A 14,009-nucleotide genomic window follows, 5' to 3' on the forward strand; every position below is an offset into this window, starting at 1 on the left:
AAAGAAATGATAAAATATAAAAAGCAGAATAAAAGATTGTACAATACCTCATAAGATATTGTCAAAAGCTTTTAACATCAAAATACAGTATGTAAAGAATGACGTCACTATTACGTCATCACTTTTTTGACGTTGGAGGAACATATTCAAACTATTTATTCCAATTTTAGATGACTATACATCACAACCTTTGTATCTTTCGGGACTTAAGTAGGCTACATGTATATCTGCTGGAAAATTTACCCGCTAAAACCTGATTTAAACTCCATCTCATGTTCATCAGTTCCATTTAAACATTATAAGTTGAGCGCAGTTATAGTTTTATTCAAAATTTTGCAGAATTTGCAAAATCAAACACCGCAAAAGTATTCAAATTAATCATTTTATAAATCAGCCCCTTAAGGCGCAATGCAAAATTCGCGCTAATTTTGCCCCATTTTTGAGTTGAGTTGAGTTTATTTCGCTCGGTGAAAAAATCGTATAGTAACACAATTGCACTAAAATATTCACCTTGCCGGAGATAGCTGCGCAACGTTGAGACGTTAAAGAATGCGACACTGTAGAGGGCACAGTTGGTGGAGATATGAGAAACGCGCTGCAGCTACACCGTTATTATGAGCGTTATGTGACGGGGACTCACATCAGAGGGTGAGGTTGGCGCATTAGGACGTCAAGACTGGGGGTGAAACGTTGGTGGAACCAGTCAGGTTAGGACCTAATCTAACCACCCGTGTTAGGGAAAGAGGGTGGAAACCCTGCCGGATAGTTTCGAGCGCCGGAAGAAAGGGTGAAGAACACACATTGTGGGTGTTAACCTTTGAATTTGTTAAAAATTCTAAAACTTGAAAACTAGTCGTAGTTCGCATTGGACTACATAAAAATAGATAACAGATTGATGTAAAGCAGTGGTTCCCAACCTTTTTGTTGTCGCGTACCACTTGAAGGCAACGCATTGTTGCCGCGTACCACTTGTTTTTAGAGAAGTATTTTCGAGAAGATAACTTTTTTATTTCCCGAATCGACTAATGCAAATGTAACGAAGAAGTAAAAATGAAGAAAAGATAAATTTAATGAGCAATCTGTATTTGTTTGCCTTCTACAAGTCGATCGATGCGGGGCACAACTTTGCTTACTGCACATCGGAAATAATGGCCGGGGGAAGTAAGGCGGTTACGACTCTTCTTCTTGATATTCATCATTGAAGAGAATCCCTGCTCGCACTCCCACGTAGAGGGGAATATTAGTAACTGGGGTGTAGCGCGACCGGCTAATGTGGGATACGAGGAGGCCATATTCAGCCAAAAAACTGTAGGAGAATATTCCTTGTGCATTGCCTGTGTAGTGTCGTCAGCCTGAATATCGATGAGCTGCTCTTGCTCCCCAGTTCCAACAGGTAGGTCGGCTGGGTCCACAGAGAATGGGTTAGTGATGCAGGGACAGCAATCCACATCCGGGAAGTAATGAGTAAGCTCAGCTTTTAGTACCGTGAAGTGGCATAATATCTCATCATCACTTTGGCCATTGTATCCTCTCGGAAGATTACTAAGTAGTTCGAACATTCCATAGCGCTTGTTTTTTACGTTATTTGACCAAAGTTCCAGCTTGCGCACAAATGCCCGAAGCCTTGAGATAAACTGAGTGACAGTGCACTGCAGTCAGTTCCTTGCATTGATAGGTTCAGGTGGTTGATGACCCCAAAAATATCAGAGAGGTAAGCCAACCTTACGATAAACATTTCATCCTCAAAGTCTTTTTGAAATTCATGGCCCTTTTGTTTGAAAAAAAACGTATAATTCTTCTTTCAGTTCGAAAAGGCGTCAGGTCGCGTTGCTTCGGAAAAGCCAACGCACCTCCGTATAGTAAAGGAGACAAGTGTGTTGAGAGCCCAGATCTTCGCAGAGTAGTTTGAACAATCGAGTATTCAAGGCAGACGTTTTCACTGCATTAACCATTTTTACAACCCGGTTTAAACAGGCTAACAAATTTGGCGGCAGCACTTTAGCGCAAAGGGCGAATCTGTGTATAAAACAATGGACAAAGATGACGTTTGGCGACACAGCTTTTACATGGGCTTGAAATCCGGATTTACGGCCAAGCATAGCCGGAGCCCCATCAGTCGTGCAGCCAACCAACTTCCCCCACTCTAGTTCATTCCGCTTGAAAAAGTCGTTCAAAACATTAAAAATATCCACTCCTTTGGTTGTGGCTTGAAGGTCTGACTTAACAGTAATTCGGTATTTACAAGTTGAATTGCAAACCCATACTTTGAAGATCTCACTGCTGCAACAACTTGGTCGGCAATGTCGATCGACATTTCCTCAATACGACGCTTCACAGTGTTATTAGACAGGGACACACTGGACAACTTGGCCTCCGCCTCCACCCCGATCACGTTTCGAATCAAGATTTTCGCCGCTGGCGTAATTAGAGACTCAGCAATTGTATGCGCATTCATGTTTTGGGCAACCAGGAGGGAAACTTCAAATGAAGCTTTTACATTCCCAGAGCTGCTCTGGTACACGGCGCCTGTTTTATCAATGCGTTGCTGTTTAGCTTTTTCTCAAAGGCGCTGAAAGTAGCTAAGATCTTGGTCCTTTTTTGTAGGATGGTTTGTTTCAAGATGCCGCTTGAGCAGACTTGGTTTCATGGCACTATTCGAGAGCGTCTTCATGCAAACCATGCACTGCGAGACAACCTCGCCTCTGTGTTCAATTTGTACGAATCCATATTTTAGATAACCCGTGTCATACTTTCGCTTCGACATTTTTCGAAATCAAATTGGTAAAACGTTTGTAACGCACTTTCTACAGTAGACTACAACTCTCAAGCACACTAATTCAACTACAGGCGTATTATCCCTACGTTTGTTATTGTTACCACGAAATAATAAGAACAAAGACATATTATTTTCAAACAATGCCTACCTTACTGGTGGCACCTTAAATGGGTTAGTTGGAGCAAACATAGAAGTGACACGTAACCCGGTGGATTCAGTAACAGACATTTTGTTATCACTTCTGATTTGTGTGCAAAAAAACGGAAATCGCAAAATACCAAAAGGTGTTCGCGTACCACTAGTGGTACGCGTACCACCGGTTGGGAAACACTGATGTAAAGGAACACTTCCTCTATAAATGTACACGATTAGTAAAAAGAAAAAAAGAAAAAAAAATCGAAATTCAGAAGCAACATGTATTCGGTCGAGGGCATCGAAGGGGGACGTGGGTCGCAGTATCAAATCCATCCAGGTTGTTCGACAGCTGTCTGTAAAAATATTGGCAGCAAGTCAACTGCTCGAGCAATTACCAGACAACAATCACACAACGCAAGTGGTTTTGTTAGTTAACACACGTGCACACACATACTAAAACAGGTGTTCGTGACAAACCAAACTTTTATAGTGTAGGCTATAGGTGTATTATCAAAAAAATACAGATTATAAAGTCGTAGCTTGGCAACTTAATCGACCACGTAATTTGTGGCGAACTTTCACTCCGAAAAATTTGCATTTATTGTTTGCTGTTGAAGTTACTTTTATTGCGTCACAATGCGCATTGTTGCGTATCCCAACTTTTACATTGTTACGTCACAATCTGACCCGTGCTTCAAGAGTCAGTCAGTAATGTTTCTTGGTTCATTGAGATACATCTGGTATCAGAGACTCGCGCAAAAGCAGTAAAAACTCTGGTATCAGAGACTCGCGCATTTTGCAGTAAAAACATCTTCCGCACCCTGCAGTGATATAGATTATGCCCAACAGGAAACAAAAAGCAAGTAACGCTAACAGAACTTTCCAAGAAAGGTTGACATGTGACTTTAGGTCCCTGTAAGATCAGTAATTTCTGACAGCCAGATGGAAAAATTGCTTCGCATTGCTCCATCGACCATCCCACCGAATATTGCCAAACTTGTTAAAGAAGAACAGTGCCAAACTTCACATTAAAAAGTCGCCGTGTAGTAAAAATTTTGTTGACTTTACTATATCTTGGTATGTTTATTGTTCCTATAACTGTAAACGACGATAATACACATTTCTAAGATTAGAATTTCGGTGTGAGGATTTTAATTAGAAATTATAAGACAGCTATTTCTAAGATTCCAAATTAGCAGCAAAAACTCAAGTGGCCCGCGCAATCTTTCGTAAACCGCATGTGACCCTTTGGCTAAAAAGGTTGGACACCCCTGTTGTAGACTGTAGTAGTGTAGTCTAGCCTGGCTAGTGCTAAAAAAACGCGGCTGTGCGGTTACGTATTGTCACTATATAACCAATACAGACATCAGACAGGAAGGTGCCGCCTAAAATGCCTCATGTAGTGTTTTTATCGGAATGTTTTGTGGTTTCTCATACACAGTGTGGTGCTAGGAATGAATAGATTCACAGAAACAAATCCAGGCTTTAGTTTTAGTTACTGTTTACTGTCATTTAGTTTGACACAAACAAACAACACAAGAAGGTTATTTCTAAATTTTATTATACGGTCCGGTAATGAACTCGTTGCGGACCGATACCGGGCCGCGGGCCGGCGGTTGCCGACCACTGGCTTATCGGATCAATTCGAACTTTTCATGTTTTAGCCTCTCATGCATATCTTCAAAATAAGGCATCGCACGATGTTCTAACTACGTAGCGATTAAAAATTATGACAAATGTCGAAAATCAACCTAAATTTTTTTTATTGCATCGTATAATTTATTGCATCAACTTAAATTGCATGGTTCGTTTTACAGCAGCGATTTGTTTTAAACATCAATGATGACATGCGCGCTTCTGCAAATGACAAAGCCTACAGCTGCAGTATTTAATATGGCATTTAGTGTTGATGTGTAAACTAGAAGTACATTAAACTTTCTCTAGAAGCTTGCACGAAAAACACGCCAATTAGCATTTAGCTTATTTTGATGTACTGTAATTTAATGTAGTGACTCAACATGGGGCAGATAATACTGTTGTTTTGTTAAGGTGCCTTATTTTCGGTGGTTAGTTTCTGGTAGCAAATTGGAAGTAATCTACAAGATGGATGTTGCAATAAACCTGCTGGATAAAGATAAAGACATGAAAGTCCAAGTGAAACAGAGCAGCACCGCTTCGGGAGAAAAGGGAAGGTAGTTAAATTTCTTTCTTAAAGAAACTAGATAAAATGTGCATACTTTGCCGACTTTTTGCCAGTCATGTGTATTGTAAATCTGGTGTGTTTTTACCACATTGATACGCGTAAGAAATTCTAATTACAGGCAGTCTTGGGGAAGCAACGTTCAACCCTTTCTAGCCCATCTCGGTGCTGTTATAGGTCTCGGAAACATATGGAGATTTCCGTATATCGTTTATGCATACGGCGGAGGTACGAATAAATGTTCGTGTTATATGACATAATGCAGAGGTCGGCAACCTTTTTTGCACAGTGCATCGGTTTGAAACTGAAAATTCTCGGGCCGGCCTTTAAAAACCACAAATGTTCGGCACTGAAAACTAATACAGTTATTACAACTTTGATTCAATACTAAAATTACCCTTTGCAGGGGCTTTTTTGATTCCTTACCTTGTATTTGTGATCTTTGGTGGATTTCCACTTTTGTTTCTTGAAGTTGCAATGGGCCAATATACACGTGAAGCTGCAATAAATATGTGGAACATCGCACCCATCATGAAGGTAGCTGAATTTGTATGTTTTTCGGTGTTGTAAACGTAAAAAAATCATGCTTTTTAGGGTGTCGGATTTGCCTGTAGCCTACAGTGCTCGTTTTGTACAGCAATGTTTATTACATTACCGTTATGGCCTGGTCAATATTCTACTTTGTACATTCTTTAACGACCAGTGTGTTACCATGGATGCACTGTGGTAAGCCAAATGAAATGTTGAATGACATAGCCATAACATTGTTTTTATTTTTGATGTATTTTATCCCACGCCTGTAGTTGAATTAGTGTGCTTGAGAGTTGTAGTCTACTGTAGAAAGTGCGTTACAAACGTTTTACCAATTTGATTTCGAAAAATGTCGAAGCGAAAGTATGACACGGGTTATCTAAAATATGGATTCGTACAAATTGAACACAGAGGCGAGGTTGTCTCGCAGTGCCTGGTTTGCATGAAGACGCTCTCGAATAGTGCCATGAAACCAAGTCTGCTCAAGCGGCATCTTGAAACAAACCATCCTACAAAAAAGGACCAAGATCTTAGCTACTTTCAGCGCCTTGGAGAAAAAGCTAAACAGCAACGCATTGATAAAACAGGCGCCGTGTACCAGAGCAGCTCTGGGAATGTAAAAGCTTCATTTGAAGTTTCCCTCCTGGTTGCCCAAAACATGAATGCGCATACAATTGCTGAGTCTCTAATTATGCCAGCGGCGAAAATCTTGATTCGAAACGTGATCGGGGTGGAGGCGGAGGCCAAGTTGTCCAGTGTGTCCCTGTCTAATAACACTGTGAAGCGTCGTATTGAGGAAATGTCGATCGACATTGCCGACCAAGTTGTTGCAGCAGTGAGATCTTCAAAGTATGGGTTTGCAATTCAACTTGTAAACCGAATTACTGTTAAGTCAGACCTTCAAGCCACAACCAAAGGAGTGGATATTTTTAATGTTTTGAACGACTTTTTCAAGCGGAATGAACTAGAGTGGGGGAAGTTGGTTGGCTGCACGACTGATGGGGCTCCGGCTATGCTTGGCCGTAAATCCGGATTTCAAGCCCATGTAAAAGCTGTGTCGCCAAACGTCATCTTTGTCCATTGTTTTATACACAGATTCGCCCTTTGCGCTAAAGTGCTGCCGCCAAATTTGTTAGCCTGTTTATACCGGGTTGTAAAAATGGTTAATGCAGTGAAAACGTCTGCCTTGAATACTCGATTGTTCAAACTGCTCTGCGAAGATCTGGGCTCTCAACACACTTGTCTCCTTTACTATACGGAGGTGCGTTGGCTTTTCCGAAGCAACGCGACCTGACGCCTTTTCGAACTGAAAGAAGAATTATACGTTTTTTTTTCAAACAAAAGGGCCATGAATTTCAAAAAGACTTTGAGGATGAAATGTTTATCGTAAGGTTGGCTTACCTCTCTGATATTTTTGGGGTCATCAACCACCTGAACCTACCAATGCAAGGAACTGACTGCAGTGCACTGTCACTCAGTTTATCTCAAGGCTACGGGCATTTGTGCGCAAGCTGGAACTTTGGTCAAATAACGTAAAAAACAAGCGCTATGGAATGTTCGAACTACTTAGTAATCTTCCGGGAGGATACAATGGCCAAAGTGATGATGAGATATTATGCCACTTCACGGTACTAAAAGCTGAGCTTACTCATTACTTCCCGGATGTGGATTGCTGTCCCTGCATCACTAACCCATTCTCTGTGGACCCAGCCGACCTACCTGTTGGAACTGTGTTTTATTTTAGGCAAAACGTTGTTGCTTAACATAAAGGTCAAAAATAAACTAGACGAAAGCCACGATAAATGGTCAATAAACGGTAATTTTTTGAAACATACGAAATATATAAGAATACCACCTTTCTAGTTGCCTATCATTGCATTCAGTCCGTTTCGATAAGAACTTTCGAGACCTGAAAACGTTCAAACACGTAAAAGGACGAATAATAAAAAGGACGAATCTCGACCTTTTTGTGGTTAACAGTGAAGTCTTAAAACAGTTTTTGTCCTTTTCAGCAAATATGTTCTGCGAAAATCAGCCGGTTTGCATGAATTGGGTTCACTGAACAACTGGCCCATGGTGCTGTGTCTTGCAGCAGATTGGATGATCGTGTATTTTTGCGTATTTAAAGGCGTGAAATGGTCTGGAAAGGTGAGAGTTCGGTTGTTAAATGGCAAGATGTTAGTAGTCTTCGAATTCAAAATTACAAAGTTGTGGTGGAAATTCGTACATATGGCGCGGGTTTGTTTCCTACATTTTTAGTCTGGTTGAAAAAGTCCAAATTTGCACACACACTAAATTAATTAATTATGTAGCCATTTTGTAGAATGGGGCACAAATTGCCTTGATAATTAAGCTTTTATTTCTTTTTACTAGCCGTTACAAAATTTGCAGTATATGCAAATGGGAGTTTCAGTCAGTGGAAACAACCGTGTTATCTACGAATATGTCAAAACACATGAAAACTCAGTTCACTGTAACCAATTCAATGAAACTAACAGATCCATCATTATTGTCATAATTTTCAAAATACCCGCTTTAGAAAGGCCCTTATTTGTATCAAATCTAAGGAACTAAGATGCGATGCTATCAGAATAAGTATTTTATCCATTTAAAACCACAACACAATACAAATCATGATTTTAATGTGCGTTTGGGTGCGGTGCATCGTCTGCATATACACTCGTGGCGCCTGTCAAAGGCAATTCGCTGCTTTCCTGTCACAAACAATAGAGCGTTGTTTTCTGTTCATATTTCTGGAAAATTAATTTATTGTTTCCTTCCATTAAAAACAGGATTGTAGAGTTTCTATTGTCTTTTTCCGTCCGGATAATACCGGATGCTGAATGTAATTCATCACTTTTTTAAACCGATATATGACAGTATCATTTTGTGGCTAATCCACAAATAACAACCTAAACCAGTAGTTCTGAAACTGTACGTCGCGACGCCCTGGTGCGTCGTTTCAATTTTCCAAGGGCGTCGCAGAATAGTTCCTTTTCGTGGCTTTTTGTTGTTGCACTTGCATCAATAAACACAACTTTAAAAATAAGTTTCCTCATTAACTTGTATTTCTGGTGCGTCGCAAGTCCTGAAAAACTTGTCCAGGGGCGTCGCAACAATGAAAAGTTTGAGAACCACTGACCTAAACCATTGTGTAGAATTAGAAATGGAATTTTAAAGTTAAACCACAGATTAACTAAAACGAAATTTAGATTGTAGTTTAAATCGGCAGGGGAATGCTTGAGCGCAGTGGTCGGCAACCACTAGGCCGCGGTGTCACATAACTCTTGGTCATGACCTTGCAAGGTTTCACATTAAATCAAAGTTATAATAACTGTAATTAGTTTTCAGTGCCGTACAAATATGAGGCTTTTAAAGGCCTGCCCGTGAAAAAAGTTTCAGTTTCAAACCGGTCCGCAGTGCAGAAAAGGTTGCGAACCCCTGTTTTATCGTACCATTATAGTATCAGGATCCTTGGTTAAAACCATTAAATCTCAAAAGCAATCCGTTGTTGTATCTTGTTGAACTTTCAAGATGTTACGTTTTGTAAAAAAATTCAAAACACTAGACAAAAATCATTCCTTTAAAATTTGCCCCAATACTTTTAACCGGATTTCAAATCGTGCCTTTTCTTGGGCTTGATGCATGGCACGTTTTATTTCCCCAAAACCATAACTTTTCCGGGCCATTACTAAGAACCCCGCCATAAAACCAACCACATGTTAATGGTAGCATTAACTCTTGACCTTTTCCATTAACCTATAAACGTTAACCTTTTGAAGGTTCGTGAAACCAACGTCTAAACCCCAAATATCTGATTCATAGCAGTATCGCATTACATTGCAACAAAACAAAACAGTTTGTTCTTACTGTAACGTTTTCTGTCGCGTGTTCCCCTTTTTCACGCAAACGTCACACAGTGTGGCTCAATAAAAAACGCGGACACCATAAGGGAACGACAATTCGTTTTAATGGTATGGTCAATTCCGCTTTTTCTGCACAAGAAAAACGAAAGCATATAAAGCATGAATCACAATATAACACGCAATAAAGTAAACATACCGACTGTTTGGCCACAGGGGTTTTGGTATTAAATGATGCTTTAAAGGCCGAACAAATCCTGCACAAACAACCAAACATTTACAGGTTTAGAACAAAACTTCACATTACAGTACAAAGCCAAACTTACCCGCAAAATGATTCACAAATGCAGCTTTATCAAACTCAGCAATTTATTTATACTTTCTAGCTGCTAAATAAAGGTATCAGAGTTTAGATTGATGGCTTCAATTCAAATTATGCCTGTCAGCAGTTCACAAACGTACACCACGAGGAACACTAACTGTTGCGTCACAGGACAATTGTTATACGTTTTGCTGGGCAAAGTTATGTTCACAACAGTTGGCGAAAACGACGTAACAGTTACGTTGTTTACTAGCTACATGAAAAGAAGCGAGTTGCATCACAAAATGTTGAACTATGCATCTCAATTTTCTAACATGGTTAATACCAACAGTGCAGTTTTAGTCTTAATTATTTCCCCTTTTAGGTCGTCTACTTCACTGCTACATTCCCGTACATCATCCTACTGGTGCTTTTAGTGCGAGGATGTACGCTAGACGGCGCTCTTGGAGGCATCCATTTTTATCTCAAACCCAATATGACCAAGCTTCTAGAACCCAATGTACGTTTCAATTATTTTTTTGTTGTACCACATATGTGCTTGTATAGTTTAACCGGGTCACTATTGACTCGTAACAAAACGACGATTGTCTGGTTTTCGTGACCACGTCACGTAGTCAGTTTGCCGTCATTCTGCAATACGTCACTCTCCTTTACATGTCATTGTGTTATTCCTATGCAATTTGTTTTGCTACTATGGTGGCTTTCGGTAGCTACAACCAGTTTCATATGGACTGTTACAGGTACTGTATTTGTTCGTGCATGTTTTTATCGCTTTGCTGTCATACCAGGGTTTGTTCGTTGGCTGATCGCCGGTTTTACTTGTACGAAAAAGCACGGAAATTTTTGTCAATGCTGAGACCCTTTTTGACATCAAAATTGTGTGGGATATTTGTCCCCAACAGTACATCAACAAATGTTGAAAACCTTAAACAAAAACTCAAAAAAACGTGTTCTATCTATCCCTGTAGATTTTAACCAGGGGTGTACGCACCCCCAAGGGATACGAGAACTGTTCCTAGGGGGCGCGATGATGCAGAATCATTGAGGTTGGTTAGGTCTATTTATTTAAGCAATTACAGAAGGGGGTGCGAAAATGGGTTGGTGATTTGAAAGCAAGGAAAAAGGTTAAGAACCAGATAAAGTAGTGCTATAAAGCAAAATTACAAATTAGTGCACTAAGTCAGTAGTTCTCAAACCGTGCGTCGCGACGCCCTGGTGCGTCGTTTCAGTTTTCCAAGGGCGTCGCAGAATAGTTCCGTTTCGTGGCTTTTTGTTGTTGAATCAATAAACATAAATTTAATAAAAAGTTTCCTCATTAACTATTATTTGGTGCGTCGCAAGTCCAGAAAACTTTTCCAGGGGGTTCGCAACAAAAGAAAGTTTAAGAACCACTGCACTAAGTGATTAATATCGAAAATCATTTTCTAACTCAAAAATTAGATGACTAACGTTTTAATTAAAATCTGTTTTGGTCATTAAAACCTTCGTGTTTTGCAGACACGTGATTTTCCTCTCAGCTACGTGTTCGTTCACGTCATTTGTGGCGGGCTTTGCAGTTTTTTCTGTGCTTGGCAACATGGCGCATGTGATGCGACGAAATGTTTCTGATGTTGTTGCTTCAGGTGAGTTTGAACATAAACAAGGGTTTTATGACGCACAAGTTTTGCCACCCTGAACAAAATGATAGCAAACCAAAACTTGTAGTGTTACATTAGTTTGTTTTAGGAGTTAAGATAAACAGTAATTCAATACTGGGGTAAGCCTTGAAGCGTCTATGCAGACCAGCGATCATGGCATATTCATACATAAATCAATTATCACAGTGTGCCAGGCCCATTTGTCTCAAGACGTATGTGTTGCATTTTAGCTGGTAATTTTGAAATATGTTTACATATGTACACTAATATGAACCTAAACGGCATCGTCGCATAAAAACGAGTAAATCACTAAAGCTACAACACAACAAATTGCTGACTTAGCAATTATTGCCATAGCAAAAGCCTAGGTTCCGTTGCGCTACCTTGTTGCAATTAGCAGGCCTGGCCTGTGAGTTCTTGTGTTAGTAGCATTACTAGTAAATCACATATTCGTTTATTTGTGCTGACTAGATGGCGCCCTACCTCGTTAAATGTCGCGTCCAATTGGCTCCATGTAATAGTATTTTATGTATCAGATTTAGATTCCAAGGATTTTGTGTTAAAGAGACACAAAATAGTTAGAAAAGTTAAAAACAGAATACGCTTAGTCTAGGGGTTATTACAGTTTCATACCTTTAATTTTTTTCTCTATAGGTCCAGGTCTTGCATTTCTGACATACCCTACCGGTTTATCAATGCTTCCTGTGCCGCAACTATGGAATTCTTTATTCTTTTTTATGCTCATCCTTCTCGGAATTGACAGCCAGGTAACGTATAAAGATACATGTTGGTACGGTAACGTAGTATTGAGGCTAAACTTTGGTTTGAATAAGCGAAAAAAAATATGACTTGAATATGAAAAAATACAAGTTTTAAAACATTTACCCTATTTTTCTTTACTTAAAAATCAAATTCGTCAGAGCCACTGTCCGAGTGTAAATGATGATAGTTTGTTTTGTGCGTTTTGTTTACGAAAACGAACATATGGTTAACCGGCGTCGTTAAACGCGGACGACAAAGTACTTTACTTCTTGGGTTATCCGTTGTTATTTAACAAGAGTGAACAGACATTTTTTAAAGCTAGATTTTGATGGTCAGGTGGCGTGCCAAAGGTGTGTCAATACTGTTTTCTTTTTATCAGTTCGCCTGCATTGAAGGCCTTTTTTCGATCTTTTACGACCAATGGAAAGTTTTGCGAAAATACACAAAGTCCTTTTCCGCCGCTGTCTGTTTTGCCCAGTTTCTTTTCGGACTTCTCTACGTCACTGAGGTGGGTGTGTCCAGGGGGTGTGGTCGTTTCAAATTACCTTGTTCAAATACACCTATTTTTGCAGGCTGGGGTCTATATATTCGAATTGTTCAACAATTTTGCCGTGAGTGGGATTGCCTTGTTGTCAGTGGCATTGTTGGAGTCTATCGGTGTCGGCTGGATATACGGGGCTGATAAGGCGTACGACAACATCAAAGAAATGATCGGCTATTACCCTTCAGTCTACATTAAGTTCTGTTGGCGATTCATTACACCTGCACTTATTCTGGTATGAATAAATAGTATATTTGGCCTACAACAGTGTTTTTAAGCCACTTTAGGGCGGCGGTGTATTTTTGTGTTTCATTGACAACACAAAAATACACCGCCGCCCCAATGTGGCCTACCTGTTGAAAAACGGTTCCAAAGTAGTTTGTGAATGATAAGCCTGTTTTGGATGTGTGCAACATTACCATGACCGCCTTAAAAATGGAACGGTGTCGTGAGGCGATGTTCATGTACCAACCAGTAGCCACAAACTGTTAGTTCTTCTTTCACAACGATTGTCTACGCCACTGTTTTAGGGCTTCTATAGCCTAATATATAGGCTGCAGAGTTTGTGATTTGCGGGAAAGGCTAAGAATTCAACTAGGTTGCAAAAAGCTGTATGCTGGAAGCCAAGTCGAACGTTGGTGACCAAAAATGTTCGTTGTTGCAAAATAAGTTTCAATTGAAATTCACTACTTTATGATATTCTATGGAGAAGCTCATCAGTCAATAAGTTTTAACCGGAAACAGACTAAATTAAAATTGATAAAGCAAAATATGCTATTCACAACTATTTAAAAAAATTGGGTTTGGGTTAACGTTAAGAGAATTTAATTTCATTATTAATATTTTTTAAAAAGGCAAAATTTAAAATGTGACGTAATTTCGTTTTTATTCGTAATACGTTTTTTTTTATATATTTAGGGTGTGCTGATATTCTATATTGTCATGCACAAGCCCCTTGAAATCGGAGGTTACGTTTACCCAGATTGGGCGAACGGGGTTGGATGGCTAATGTGCTTGTCATCGGTTATATGTGTTCCAATTTATGCGATCTATGAAGTCCAAAAACACACGGGTACTTTTGAAGAGGTTGGTCTTCTGGTCTATTTTTTTTACAACCCAACTGGTAAATGAATTTCGGTTATTCAAATACTTTTTTTGCAGAGAGTAATGAAGTCTATTGCGCCTTACGGAATTTCGTCGCCTGAAATCAAAGCAAAGTTGCAAGGAAACGGCCAAACATAG

The 14,009-nt window shown here is 39.7% G+C and overlaps 3 protein-coding genes and 2 pseudogenes across 4 annotated transcripts; 3 read left to right on the plus strand and 2 right to left on the minus strand.

Moving 5' to 3' along the window:
• Positions 1-436: 436 nt before the first annotated feature.
• On the minus strand, positions 437-2,771 carry LOC145238181 (zinc finger BED domain-containing protein 5-like). The gene has a single exon (XM_080101268.1). It carries the CDS (start codon positions 1,557-1,559, stop codon positions 1,068-1,070), a length of 492 nt encoding a protein of 163 aa, XP_079957394.1. The 5' UTR covers positions 1,560-2,771; the 3' UTR covers positions 437-1,067.
• LOC145238180 (zinc finger BED domain-containing protein 5-like) lies at positions 2,171-2,764 on the minus strand (annotated as a pseudogene).
• A 2,243-nt stretch (positions 2,772-5,014) lies between the features above and the next one.
• LOC145237717 (sodium- and chloride-dependent creatine transporter 1-like) lies at positions 5,015-5,914 on the plus strand (annotated as a pseudogene). Its single transcript, XR_013862018.1, has 4 exons — positions 5,015-5,103; positions 5,203-5,339; positions 5,518-5,648; positions 5,706-5,914. The product of XR_013862018.1 is annotated as a sodium- and chloride-dependent creatine transporter 1-like (transcript).
• On the plus strand, positions 5,911-10,306 carry LOC145237245 (zinc finger BED domain-containing protein 5-like). The gene is made up of 2 exons (XM_080100042.1): positions 5,911-7,790; positions 10,192-10,306. Exon 1 carries the CDS (start codon positions 5,992-5,994, stop codon positions 6,934-6,936), a length of 945 nt encoding a protein of 314 aa, XP_079956168.1. The 5' UTR covers positions 5,911-5,991; the 3' UTR covers positions 6,937-7,790; positions 10,192-10,306.
• On the plus strand, positions 7,191-14,009 carry LOC145237718 (sodium- and chloride-dependent GABA transporter 1-like). Its single transcript, XM_080100684.1, has 7 exons — positions 7,191-7,270; positions 11,325-11,449; positions 12,119-12,231; positions 12,606-12,734; positions 12,799-13,002; positions 13,686-13,853; positions 13,929-14,009. Exons 1-7 carry the CDS (start codon positions 7,191-7,193, stop codon positions 14,007-14,009), a joined length of 900 nt encoding a protein of 299 aa, XP_079956810.1.

This window comes from Phallusia mammillata, chromosome 7, assembly GCF_965637545.1.
Source record: "Phallusia mammillata chromosome 7, kaPhaMamm4.hap1.1, whole genome shotgun sequence".
Lineage (NCBI taxonomy): Eukaryota > Metazoa > Chordata > Ascidiacea > Phlebobranchia > Ascidiidae > Phallusia > Phallusia mammillata.

Excerpts from the sequence above, each read along its gene's own strand:
- LOC145238181 (XM_080101268.1), bottom strand. The coding sequence starts at position 1,559 with ATGTTCGAACTACTTAGTAATCTTCCGAGAGGATACAATGGCCAAAGT.
- LOC145237245 (XM_080100042.1), top strand. The coding sequence starts at position 5,992 with ATGTCGAAGCGAAAGTATGACACGGGTTATCTAAAATATGGATTCGTA.
- LOC145237718 (XM_080100684.1), top strand. The coding sequence starts at position 7,191 with ATGGAATGTTCGAACTACTTAGTAATCTTCCGGGAGGATACAATGGCC. Across the intron at positions 7,271-11,324 it reads AGATATTATGCCACTTCACG|ACACGTGATTTTCCTCTCAG; the intron begins GTACTAAAAGCT and ends CGTGTTTTGCAG. Across the intron at positions 12,232-12,605 it reads TTCTCGGAATTGACAGCCAG|TTCGCCTGCATTGAAGGCCT; the intron begins GTAACGTATAAA and ends TCTTTTTATCAG.